A 14,365-nucleotide genomic window follows, 5' to 3' on the forward strand; every position below is an offset into this window, starting at 1 on the left:
GGCCCGCCGCGTCCGCCGCCCGCTCGGCTCGGCCCGGCCCGGGAGGCGTGCATGCCCCTGCTGCCCGCGGCGCTCACCAGCAGCATGCTCTATTTCCAGATGGTGATCATGGCAGGGACGGTGATGCTGGCGTACTACTTCGAGTACACCGACACGTTCACCGTGAACGTGCAGGGCTTCTTCTGCCACGACAGCGCCTACCGCAAGCCCTACCCGGGCCCGGAGGACAGCAGCGCCGTGCCCCCCGTGCTCCTCTACTCGCTGGCCGCCGGGGTCCCCGTGCTCGTGGTAAGCCCTGCGGTGCCCGCCCTCGCGTCGTACTCCCTTCGGTCGCCCCTCACCTTTGGGCTGGAGGCCCCCCCGCTGAGGGTCGGGGCGCGGCAGCTCTGCCTTCTAAGTTCCTCCAAGTTGTGGGCAGCCCCTTCCCCAGAGGACATTCTTCTAGGGCGCGTCAGGGGTGGGTGCGAAGGAATCCCGCACCTCTCCCCACATGCCACCCCCGCACGCCCTGCTGTGGCTGCAGTATTGGGTGACGGGGAGGAGGACGAGAGGGAAGAGGGGCCGTGGGAGGTGAGGGGTGGGGGTCGGGGCTGGGGAGGAGGTGAGTCCTCGGGATGCATTTTTACTGCATCCACCCGGTGGCCTCGCTCCGCTGGCCGCCTGCTCCGAGATTGCCGCTGGAAGATGAGCAGCGGCCGGCCGGCGAGGAGAGGGCAGCGGCTGCTGGGGTGTGCAGGGGACTCCTGCTTCCCGAGTCTGGGCGCGTATTCCCGTTTTACCACCGCCTTCCCTTTCGCACGAAAGTGCCAGTGGGATGAGGCTGACCAGGGAACCGGTATCTAAAAAAGAATGTTGAAAACTGCCAAATGTAGATGCTCCATCCAGCAGCAGTGCTTGCTGAAAAGCAGGAGCTGTGTCCAAATTACAGGATTCATTTAAAGGCTGCTCCAGTCTCTGGGCAGCTTAAGTCCTTATCTCTGATAGCTTTGCTTAGAATGCCTTGGGGATTCTTGGACCGTGTGTATATGTGTGTGTGTAAGGACACACACACATATACACACATATGCATATGTAATTATTAGAAAGATAATCATAATAATTTACATTTGTGAATATGGTGCAAAGTTATTGGTAGAAATGGTGGTGTTTCTTCAGAAAACCTTATGGTTTCTCTGTTATTGTCAAAGTATTGGAGGTTTCCGTCCAGTGGTACCTGTTCTCTCTTTCTCTTTCAACTCTCAACAGATGGCAAATAGGAAATTGGAAAATAAATAGGAAAGGGAAAAGGAGGTTTTATTTTAGTAGTTGAATGTGTACATTTTAACAATGAATGTTGAGAACATCGATACTGGGGTGGGATATTCATGTTTGCTTTGATTTCAGGGGAAATAATTTCATATTTTCCCTAATAATGGGACGTTCCTAATACACATAATGGAATTCCACCAAGGAACTTCTTGATAACTTCAAGTTAACTTCGTTTATCACAGGTACCGTGACAGTTGACTTTAAATCCAGCTCCGGTATACTGGCTTGAAAAGTGTTAGACCTTGAACCAGAAAATGCTTTGGGTTTTTTTTAAATATTGTTATTTGCTAGACATCCACCTTCATGTTTGTGTTCTCTCTCTTCCATTTGAAAAGCTGAAAAGGAAAAGAAAATGTAGTCAGTGTAGGGATTCTTTCTGCTTTCTGCCGTTGTTGGGTGTTCAGGCACATGTTTTCTGTGCTCAGAGATTGTTTTTTTTTTTTAAGAAGAAAGCTTGTCACTTTCAGGTCACTGGTTTGGTTGCAACCATAATCAATAATGTCTGTAACTCTTCCCTTGGTAATTACCATTCTGTGTCTTATTTAAATGAGATAGCACCCTTCAGATCCTAACCATCCATCCATGGTGACAGGTGTCAGCTAGAGACAAGAACATATTGGCCCAAAGATGTTGATTATTTCCTACTTAAGGGGAAGCTCTGAGGAGAAAGGGAATTAGTCACTACTGAGTGCCTACTTCGTGCTGGGCACTGAAGAGTCGTAATTGCACTTGGTTCTCAGTGCATTCCTCTCCAAATAATATTTGAGGACACTAAGGATCAGATGTGTGGTGTTTGTGTGCCCATGGGACTGACACCCAATGCCATGGTACTTCTATTACTTCTAAAGAGCACGTTCTCTGAAAGAGGATGAGAGAAGGCTGATGTGGCAGGCATCTAGAATAAAAGTTGAGAGGTTTTAAAGGGGGGATCTCCATCATGTTTTGACTTTTCAGTTCTCTAGTTGCAAGAGAAAGAATTTGGGGGGTCAGTCTGAAGAGAAGGCAGTGTTGGGTTTTAGAGGCTAGCTGCACTGCTGGCCCTTGTTTTCCCTTCTGCTTTTCCAAACAGTATGTTCTCACAGCGCAAGAGGTTGGGAACAGTAATGGCAGCCCTGCCTTTCCATTCCTCTCCAGAACACTGGTTTGGCACAGTCACTTTACTTGAAAATAATATTATTAATAATAATACTAGTAATGCCCATGATTTGTTGAGTTATATGCCTTATGCTCATTTAATATTTGCATTATTTATGAGAGCAATTATTATTATTATCACCTAATATTTGCAAAAACTGAGGCTTAGAAAGATGAAGTAATTGCCCAAGGACCAGAGCTAAAAAAATGTCATACTCAGAATTGTAACCCTACTTTGTTGAACTCCCAAGCTAGAGTCCTTTCTATTATAATATACAAATTCAGCTTGCTCGTAAGTCATGCTTCTGAATAAATGCCTCAAACAGTCTCATTCCCCAGCTCTTACATTTCTTGGGCTGTAATGATAAAGGTTCTTCATACTGTATATTTTTAGCCTTCAAATGTCATTTTTAATTCTTTAGATTAATTTGAAAAGTAGCTCTCACTACCACAATCTGTGGTTTTGTTTAATACTTGCTAAATTCATTTATTTAAAAATCAAAAGCAATATATATTTTCAGCTTTATCACTTTTATGGAGTGTTGCTTTGGGGCCCAGGTTTGGAATCTAACATCTATGGATTCAGATTCAAAGTACTTCCTGCTGCTGTGCTAACTGTTGGGAACCCTACTTGCTGTGTAACCTTGAACAGCTTTGCTTAATCTCCTTAAGCCTCAATTTCCTAAGTCTCAGGACTGTGCATATTAAATTAGATGTAATACATAAATGTCATCCTTGGCCCATAGTGGATTCTTCATAAGAGATAAGAGATCAGTAGATCATTGCCATTATTAATGAAGTGATGGTTGAGTAAATGTTTATTGAATTTCTGTGTTGCAAGACAGAGTAGATGTTATAAAGGAAACGTCAGAAATACTAAACTCCTAAGGAGTTTATAGCCTAATTTGGGAAATCAGGTACATATGCCAAGATCATAATATAAGTCACCATAATAGAAGTGTGCACACACACACACACAAATACACAAATACATACACACACCACAAAGACCTTTGGTGGTTCAGAAGAAGATAAGATCATTTTTATTTGGAGGGGTGAGGAAAAGCTTTATGAAGAAAATGATGGCATTTGAGATGTGACTTGAAGAAGAGTCTGGAATAGATTTGAGTCAGGACATCACAGAAGCAGCTACACGGACGGCCACTTGGTAGCAGAAAATGCAGGCTGTACTCTTGAAGCAACAGGTGGTTTGTCTTGTTTCTCAGAGTGGTGTGCAGGGAACACAGAGGTTTTACGGCTGAAGGGGAAGGCTAGGGTCTCATTGATGAGTCCTGGAATGCCAGGCTGAACACTTCTCTCAGTGTGTTGGGAATGGACTAGGGATATTGTCTGATGGCTGGTGTATTAGGACATTTTGAGGACAGTAAAAATACCAAAAACTAATTTTAAACGCTTTATCCTCAAGTCTAATTTGTGTTGTGAGATATTAGTTTAATTGTGTTTTCAGAAAATGCCTATAATTTGGGCTCATTTATGAAGATATATTTTATAAGCTCTTTGAAAATTTCCTGTTCAGTTTGATCTGTGTAGCATTTGCTGAAGTACCACGTATGGAATTTATGGATATAAATTTAATTAGTGATCTTTGATTTTTTCATTGATTGAGAGAGAAAACTGGTGACGACAATGGTTTCTGCTCCCCGAAGTTGGATACAGTGGCCCTGAGCAGCTATTGCTCTTTAGCTCATTAAACAACACAGGTGATTTGAAGGAGACCAAAGCTAGAACATTCATCTTCGTAGAGCGAGAGCCAGGGCAGGGAAAACCAGCAGTGAGCAGGCCAGGTGTGAGGATAAGCAGCATCTCTGATTCCTATGTCTGCATTCTCAGGAAACTCCCTTTGGACTCTGAGATTCTGAGGGATACAGCTACTGCTGCTATCCCAAGGGTGTTGCATCACTAAATGTGGCAGAGATACATGATGACAGAAAGGCATCCTGTAGCCAGAGCTCCATCTTGTTAGATCAAAGTGCCTAAAGCCTTCCCATAGACCTCTTTTCCTATGAACCTTACTTTGAGTGCTCAGTCCTATTTTGACTCCTAGAACTCATGCCTGTGGCCTGGTGCAGGAGCATGGATATGGATGTCAGACAAGTCTGGATTCTTATCTGCATTTCTCTCATGTACTATATGTGTGACCTTGGGCAAAATTTTCTTATTCATAAATCGGAGATAAAAATGCCTACCTCTTGGAAGGCAGTGCATGTAAAGGTTAAGATCACAGACTCTCGAGTCAGACTGCTTGGGTTTGAAGCCCAGATCTGCCACTTTCCTGCTGTGTGAACCTGAGCCAGTCTTTCTAGGCTTCAGTTTCTTCCACTGTAAAATGGAGATAATATGAGTATTGGCCTCATGGGATTATTATGAGTATGAAATGGATTAACATATATGTCAGAGTAGTGCCCAGCCAACTATGTATTGCCTACCATTAGTCCTCTCCAGGTTGCGATGATTAATCAAGATAACCTATTTAAGACACCTAGCAAAATGTGTTTATTAATGGATTCCAGGGCTGATGAAAATCCCACAAAAATTGGGGTTTCTGATAATTGGGGTTTGCTCTGAGAAGAACAAAAATCAGAACTCTGTTATTGACATCAAGTCAATGATTCCTACCTTTGATGAGTCCTTTATTTTTTCAAGTAAGTTAACACTCGCTAATATTTCCTATGCACCAGACCCTGTGTTAGGTACATTTAATGCATTACTTCATTTAATGCTCATTCTTGTAGTATTTTCTTTAAACACAAGGACTGTCATTAAATCCACTTATAACTGAGAAATATGATGTTTCATGGGATTGTGTGCAGATCTCTGTTAAGTTATTTAAATCTATTCATTAATTTTTACCTTTGCCTTATGAAGGATAGTTGGACATGAAAAGGTTGGAACTGCCAACCAGGAGTCCCACAGTGACAGTGCCAGAATCATCGAAGCCCGTGCCTCTAGTTCTTCTTTATCCTAACACATTAAACAAATCATTGCACATTTTTGGTCATAGTGATTCATTACTAGAAGAATCAAAATTTTCTCAAGTCATGTATCCTCAGTGTCAGTTTTTCTGGTTTGATCAGAAGCTTTGTGTTCCAGTGTAGATAATGGTTTCAGTGTGTGGTGTAGGAGATTGTTTTGTTTCCTGTTAAGCTTGAAATGCTGTGGAGAGGTGGGTGGCGGCAGAAGGGCTTCAGAGATATTCGTGTTATTCTGATCGGAAGCCATTTTTCTTATCTCTGTAGCGTGTGTGGACACAGTGCTGCAGGCACCTGCCCGATGGCAAACTACCCTCCAGTTCTAGACCTGCCACACTACAGTGTGTGGAGAGCTCACGCACCTTATTTCTAAGGAGTGTTTTTTAAAGTGGGACCTGGCACTAGATTTGGGGTGCAGTGAGCACATTGAAATTGTGTATTAATGCTATATATACACATATGCACGTTGTATTCAAACACACACACACACACACACACACACGTTTTTCTAGTAAGAGTCTCCATGGCATTATCAGATCGTCAGAGATACCCAGGCTTCCCTGTAAGGTGGATCCACACTTTGAGGGTTATGAATCCCGTCAAACTCCTCCTTAGGTCTCTTAGGACCGGCTTCACTTAGATATTCTCACTGACATTCATTCATTCATAGTTACCCTCCCCCCACCCCGTATTCCTTTTTGTCTCTCTTTTTCCACAGAGTCTCCTCCGCTGTGCGTAGGGATGAAGAGATGGTGATGCTGTGGGGAAGGCCGAGGCATTTCCCCTGCTTCTCCTTTTCCTCCTCTCTCTCCCCCTTCAATCTCTCCTCCTCCCCATCCCTGTCTCCCTTTTTCTCTTTCTGTCTTTGCCCCCTCCAGTCTTTATCACTCAGTAATCCATGTGGCTTTTTTGAACCAGTTACCTTATCTGAAAATTTTGACTTATTTCTTCTTATGAAGTGTTGTGAGTATCAAATAGGTGAGAATACACTTTGGAGACAATATGAAGAAAAACATAATGTGCGTGGATTACATGAGTCACGTACCTAGCTGGTCACTGGAGATGATTACGACTGCTTACAGCATGACTGCATCTCATTCATTTGTACAGTTTGAAAACAAATATTTCGTCTACGGCCATACCACCCTGAACACTCCCGATCTTGTCTGAAAACAATATTTCCAGGGAGCAATACGGATAGCACCTATGAAGTCGGCATTGTATCATATTAAGTTTTAATTTGTGTCATCCCAAAAAGACATTATTTGTAAAAGTTTTAAATGATGATAATGCACCTATTATGTACTAGGTTCAATGCTCTTGCTTGAACTTGTATGGCGAGTGAGGCATATTCACTGACCCTCAAGAGTTCAGATATTGTACATGAAGTTATAGCTCCAAGCCTCCGTTTTCTTTCTGTGAGATTGAGGTAATGATACTTAACATGACACCTTATAAGAATTAAATATAAGCATTCAATCACTGATAGCTGCTCTTTTAGCATAAGTGCTAATGTTATTTATTGGTAGTTCACAGCAAAATGACATCATACTTAATCATTTCTTTTGAATGAATGAGGAAAACCATTTACTTTGCACTGTAATCCTTTCATAAACTATATGCAGTAACACATCTAGGGAGCTTAGGCAATCCACTCCAGCTGTCAATGACACCTCCAGGATCTGAATCTATTACTTCTAAGTCCAGTGCTCTGTTGGGCACATGCAGTTTCCCACTAATTTGATTCACAACATAAAATGGCAACATTCCCAGAAGGCAGGGATGAGCTGAAACATATCGATTATCTATCAGTGTGCTGATTACAGTATTCATATGTTTGTTAATGTATAACTAGACATGAAAAGGGGATGTTCAAAGACATGTTCAAAGACAAAACATCATTGGCCTTTAGAATCAGTGGAATGACCAATAGAATAGCTCAACATGCCCATTCATACAAGAGACAAGTTCTGATTTTAGAGATCTTAACCTATAGCCTATAGTTAGGAGGATCCTTTTAACAGACTTTGGGAAATCATAAAGAATATCCTTTAGATGGAAGATATTTTAAAATATGTGAAATGGAGTTCTATATTCAGTACTATTGAAACTATTTCTCAGAATGCCAGGTTTCACTCAGCAGGCTGGTTACATTTTTAGTCTTATTATGACAGATGTAGTTTGAAAATCACTGTCAGTAAAACCACCATTTTCTTTTGTTGTTGTTGTTGTTGTGAAAAACAGTCCTAAAGATTTTTTTCCAGACCAGGTGCATTTAAAACTCTACAGGCAGGGTTTTGATGGACATTTCTCAGTGAGAGAACATGTGTGAGTGAGTGTGTGTGTGTGTGTGTGTGTAGTGAATATATATATATATATATATAATAAAATAAAATAAAATAATATAATACGTATTTGTGTACATATATAGTGTGTGTATATATACACATATATACATACACACACACACACACACACACACACACACACACATATATATATATATATATATATATATATATATATATATAAAATCTGTAAGAAACTTGGAATTTCTTACATGGATTTCTTTTATCTACCTTGCTTGTAACCTATATAATGCTCCCCCATCCATTCCTCCCTAAAAAAAATAACTTTCTGGAACATTCTTCTATATCTGTTTGGACCTTGCACGAAGTCCTTTGAGCAAACCTCTTGGACACCCACAGATAAAGTAGCTGCATTCTCTTCTAAGATTCCTTAGCTGCTTTAACAAATGATGGTATTAAAATAATCTTATATTTTGCTTTATGTTGCATTTGTTTTTATTCATATTTCCATCACTAGACTTGAAGATCTCAAAGTCAGGGTATTGTAATCTGACTCAAGCTAATTTCATCATACCCAGTCTCTTCAGTTATTTTTGTAGATAAGGTATCCAGGCACCAACTGAAGTTTATGATGATGAGGTTATAATGACCGATTTCTGCTGAGCAGGCAGTTACATAACCATTCATTAGAATAACCAAAATAGTCCCTATGCCCCGTTCAATGAACTGGCAGCTCTTTATCCTTTGCCGTATTTTAAGTGTATGAAGCCCTGCATGAAAGGTTCGGCACAGACAAGGTGAAATCCTGTGCCCTCACACTGACATGCTTCACGCAGAAATCTTCCTAAACCAACGGCCAGACTCTAGATGCACTGAGAATAAGCCATCAGGGTATCACTGGAGTCCTATAGTTTGTTCATTCAGGATTGGGAACCTATTTTAGTCAGTCCACATAGTTTGAAAATATTCAATTTCACCAGTAAAGAGTCTTTTTTTAGCATTCATCATGTTAATTAAAAGTAATTACTTTCATCAACAAAAATCATTTTTATATCTATAATGCTAATTAAAACAGTCACTAATTAACATACAGATAGCAAAAAGACCTGTAGCAGCCTCTTTGAATTGGGACTTTTCTGATAAAATGCTGGTGACTTCCCAGGACCTCCTTCCTCCCTGCTTTCCTCATTCCTTCTGCCCCTGAACAAATATTTGGTGAGCATGTTCTATCTGTAGTGTACCTTGAAAATAAGGCTAAAAGAGCTTCCTTGACTTGCTGCAAATCCCAGAACCAGGATTAAATTTCATCTCTCCCTTCTTTGACTCTTTCAAAGCAGTATCATGGAATAAAGGACTTATGAAATCATAGGCCAGTTAAGTACAAATGTAGTCCTGACATATCTACGTAATACCAAAATAGCTTGTGGCATTTCCTCTCTCAGGGAAGCAGGAGTTGTGTTGATATAACCAGAACCTCTATTCTGAGTAAATTGTGTATTGTGTTTCTCGTGTGATCATCCCTCCCTTTTTAAAGAGTACTTTCAACTATGCCAGCAAAAACTGTACTTTTCTATCAAGACTTTTATTGAGATTTCAGATTTAGCATTTTCTCACACTGGGGCACATAGAAGCACTTTTCACACTGAGAAGCATCTTATATTTCCAGAGATCTCGTCAAAGCAGAATGCCAAGTTTTCACAGACACCAAAATTGAGCAGTCTTGGATAGAGATAGTGCACCTGGAGCTTCATCTTGTAATTTAAAATAAAGTCCTGACATTTCCAATTAAAAAAAACAAAACAATATCTTTGGGTTGGTGACAATGACCTCTTCCTTCACAAATGCCTTTACAGTGTCGGGTTCGCTCAGTTACTAAACTGAATGAAGAGACTTAGTCAAAACTACGTGACAACCCTTTTGGTCTTTCACAAAGACACCTTTGTTTCTTCTTCTTTCTGGCTCCTAATCACATGATGATTTGGGGTCCCCTTTTAATTTCTTCTGGGGCTAAGTGTAGAATACAGATATAGGAATCCAGTAGACACTTTATTCAAGCCACTCTCAGGTTCTTTCTGCCATTCTATTTTTGGAATATATTTGTGAATCCAATAATAGGAGATGCTTTTTTGTAGCTGGAATATTTTAGTCCTCAAAGCAGCCTTAGAGATTATTTAGTTTCATCGCATAATTTTCAAATGAGTGGCCAGAGAGATTAAGTGACTTGCCTAAGGCCATGCAGCTAATGAGGAATTACACAAAGAGCTGTCATATTGGTATATATCAGCCATTGCTGTAAGTACTTTACATGTATTAACTAATTTAATCCTCATGTCATTGGAGATAGACACTATTGTTATCTCAGTTTACAGATGAGGACGCTGAGGCACAAAAAGATAAAGCAGCTAAGCCCATGACCCTCAGCAAGGAACTGGCATAACTCAGCAGAATGGCAGATATGTGTTTTTAACACAGGGATAATTCGTGTCCCCTTACCGATTTGCTTTTCCGTCTGCCAGTGGGGCTAAGTCCATCTGCATGGAATCACTCTGCAGAGCAGTATCAGTTGGGAGAAGGAAATGAAGGTTATGTGATTATTACAGTAGCTTTTCCCCTATGGCTTTAAACTGTTGACTGAAAAGATTTCACTGAATATTATGGTTACAGTTGACACAGTCTGTGATAGTGAAGAGGTGTTGCAGTAGATGAGAAAAAGAGGGCTTAGTTCTCAAATCATTTGGTCCTATCATGTCTTCTTTTATGCTCCTAACATCAAATCTTTTCAGACAAAATAAAACTACATTTGAAACCTGCTACAACTGGATGTAACAAAAGACTACACATTTTTGATGCACAGATTCCAAATTCTTATAGTGTGATTTTAACATAACACAATATAATATAATTATGACACTAAATGTAATTAACATATAGCATATCTACTGCACTCAAGGTAGAGTCATGTTAAGTTAGGCAACTAGATAGAGGTATTGAAGAAATACTCAGTATGTATTTAATTTATAAAATTAAGTATATATATCAAGGAAAAACATAGACTTCTATATAATTATATGTTTTGAAGTCCTTTTTATTTGAAGGGACTTAGGGATAGTCTTAATTCTACTCTTGTAGAAATTTTGGGTCTGATCCTGTACTGTCATTTTCTGTGAGACAGCAGTGACTTGAGAGATCAGTTCTCTGCTGTGCTGTGCTTTATGGTATTTTCTCTGCTCTTCATTTCCGTCTGCTTAAATACTTCCCAGCCTTTACTTTGGGCAACTCAAATCCCACTTTTTTCTTGACTCTTCCTTTGATGCCTTCTCATCAACAAGGATCTACCTTTCCTTTAAAATTCTTTTTGAGTCATAGTCTGCCCTCTTACATCTTCCCATAAAAGTGTAGTTGCAAGTGTGGGTTGGGGAGCTGCAAAGAAAGCAAGACAAAATAAAAGGAACAGTAGCCATAATGTACTACAGTATGGAAATAGTAAATGCAATTGGTAGGACTGGTAATAAATTTTGTGTATGCAGGTTTGATGATCTGAAATTAAAATGAATGAAAGAAGAAGGAAAAAGAAAGAAAGAGAAGAAGGGAGGGAGGTAAGGAGGGAGGGAGGAAGGGAGACTCACTGGCCTGACAAGCTGTGACCTTTCCTCCTTACTTTGCTACTTTACTGACCTTGAGACCCTGAGAAACTCAAGTAGCTTCCCAGCCTCTGTATCATTAGATATCTGGCGTGGAAGGGTTTGAACTCCACCTGGGGTGGGAGACTGACCGACTCATGGCTCCTCAGATAGCTTTTTATGTGTATGAAACAGTCACTAGGACACCACACCTTACAGTGCATAAAGTCTATTTCTCTGGGTTGTCTGCTCCTGGGTGTCTCACCCTTTGGAGCCATATAGAACAACCTAGATAGTCTTCCACTGTAGGATGTTATTCTTCAGTTCTTTGACTCTTCTTTGTTTTGAGACTTAAGAGTTTTCATCTTCATATGGCATTGATTTGAGTCCATTTTACCATTCTGGCAAAATGTGCTGTTTTTAACGCACGGCACCGACACTGAATGATGTGTTACAGGTGTCCTTCCATCCCTGGCAAATACATCAGAAGTTCTGCATACTGTTTTCGTTAATGCATTAGCCTTGGGGTCTGTATACAGTCTCCTCGTGGTCCATTATGAAAACACGTGAAAACACGGCATGATGATGCACACTGCCTCCCTCTCATGACCACAGCAGACGCTGCTAAAAGATGATGGCATTTTCTTTCCAGCCGAGACTGACCTGGGTTTTCAGTCTTCAAGGTAGAATTCCAGGCAACATCTTGTAATTGGATTTGCTGTCTTTCAATCAGAAGATTACTAAAATGCTTTCAATGTATGTAGCATACACAATGTAATGTGCTGCATACTTATGTATTATAATTAAATATATGTATTTTGGCCATCAAAAAATTATAGATTCCTGTACATCTGCAAATCTGTCTTGTATATTTTTGCTTCTTGCTCATCATGTAATGCCTAATATAATGCCTTTCAAATGGTAGATATAAGTAGTTATTAATATATTTTAAGAAAACAGAATTGAGGAACCAGGAATTAAAAATTTTAGGGGTACCCACTCATAGATAGTTAGGCTATAAAGTGCAAATTATTTCTCCAAAACCCAAGTCTTAATATTTTAATTTACTTACCAGTCATCTTTGATTTCAGATATTTTCCCCATGTACACTTATTTTTTAATTTAATCAAAATTATATAACATATAGTTCAAAATATTTATTTCAAATGGAGAATATATCAAACACCTGTTATTTTCTTTTAAACATCTTTAACATCATCGTATTTTGCTTCTGTAACCACCATTTCATTCCTCCATGTCTTTCATTGTCCATAGCACATACTTTTATAACTTTAAATTTTCACTATATAAGCATTTATGTAGCATATGCTCTTTCTTCATCAAGTGTGACACATTCTATATTTCATTATGTTCCCCCTCCCCTGCCTTTTGTTTTAGAATGAACTGGTGGATTTATTTATTTTCATTTTTTAAATTTTTTCAATGTTTACTTATTTTTGAGAGACAGAGACAGAGTGTGAGTGGGGGAGGGGCAGAGAGAGAGAGGGAGACACAGAATCCGAAGCAGGCTCCAGGCTCTGAGCTGTCAGCACAGAGCCCGATGTGTGGCTCACAAACCACAAGATCATGATCTGAGCTGAAGTCGGACGTTTAACTGACTGAGTCACCCAGGCGCCCCCGAATTGGTGGATTTAAAGAAGATATCATCTTCCATTCTGTTTTGTAAATCAATGACCAACACATTTTACATAGGGAATTTGTCTATATGGTAAATTAGAAAACTATTTTTGATATTCTGATGTAGTATTCAGCTAGCTGGCAGAGTTTCTAAATGACATGTCATGATTTTATTGTCACTTAGATCTCTGAATCATACTATGTACATTTTCATTAGTAATCATAAATTAAGAGTTGAAAGATTTGACTCAATACATGGAACTATTTTTGAGAAGAATTTCTTTCCTTAGAGAGTGATAAAAATTAGTGGTACTTTAGAAAATGACGTTAATGAGCAAAGAAAGATTTAATGCTGCTCGGGTAGGCAAGTCACTTACAACTTCCATTAACTTCAGAAGGAACCAGGAAGTGAAATTAAGATTTTATTGTTTATGGATACTTTTTGTTGAAATTTGGGATTTCACAATGAAAGTTAAATACCAAACAAGCGCAAATTAACTTGTCTCCTATCCAATGGGAGCAAATGAAACAGCCTGCAACCAATCACATTAAAGCACAATGACCTAGTAGTCAGTAATTCGTTCCTTCATTTTTCTGTTAAAAAACATTTACTGAGTTCTCCCTGGACAAGGATATGTGTAATGGACTCTGAACATTCTAAGAGGGAGGAAAGAATCCCTGTCCTCAAAGAAATCAAAGTTCAGTGTCAGTGAAGAGTGCAAATATACTAATCCTAAAACCTGGCAGTGAGTCTGCAGGTGGAAGAGAGAAGGAAGAATGAGAGGGATCTGAGAGGAAGTGACATGAGCTAGTCAGGGAAGTAAGAGAAAGGCAAGCGCCTCCATATACAAAGCATTTAGGCTGAAGAAACCTTCCCAGGTTGAAGGAACTCCAAGAATGTCTGGAATGGAAAGGTGTATAGCACAGAAAGTAATTAGGTCCAGAACATAAGGATGCTTAGTAGAAAATACATTACAATAATGCTCAGAGACTCCCTTACCAGCCTGAAGAGGTAACCCTTTGACACACATTCTAAACTTTTAGCCTCACTTTTGCTATCTGCAGAATGGGACATCTAAATCTGCCTGTCTTACAAATAATTATTTCTGTGACTGATTTTAATTAGTACTAAAAGAAAAACATTAGACTATTGTTTTGTAATTTTAAGGAATCTAGGGAAATATTCCTCACATCAATCTTGGCTATCAAGTGTGTTCCAGAGGACTTACGTTTTCCTACTTTAAAATAAAAATAATACCGTGAAATAAATTTTCAATTACTTACTAAGATGACCACTCTGACACATATTATTTGCAACATGGACAATGCTGAAAGATTAATAATTAGTACAATTATGAAAGCTTAT

General features: G+C 39.5%; 1 protein-coding gene across 2 annotated transcripts in view; it reads left to right on the top strand.

Annotated features, from left to right (window-relative positions):
- Positions 1-6: 6 nt before the first annotated feature.
- PLPPR5 (phospholipid phosphatase related 5) overlaps positions 7-14,365 on the top strand; it is a 117,232-nt gene continuing 102,873 nt past the window's right edge. For both annotated transcript variants that reach the window (XM_029947914.1, XM_029947915.1), the window contains exon 1: positions 7-288. In XM_029947914.1, the coding sequence (XP_029803774.1) occupies positions 52-288 (237 nt within the window). In that variant the 5' untranslated portion in view covers positions 7-51. The remainder of the gene's footprint in view (positions 289-14,365) is intronic.

The sequence above is a fragment of the Suricata suricatta genome, chromosome 8, assembly GCF_006229205.1.
Source record: "Suricata suricatta isolate VVHF042 chromosome 8, meerkat_22Aug2017_6uvM2_HiC, whole genome shotgun sequence".
Lineage (NCBI taxonomy): Eukaryota > Metazoa > Chordata > Mammalia > Carnivora > Herpestidae > Suricata > Suricata suricatta.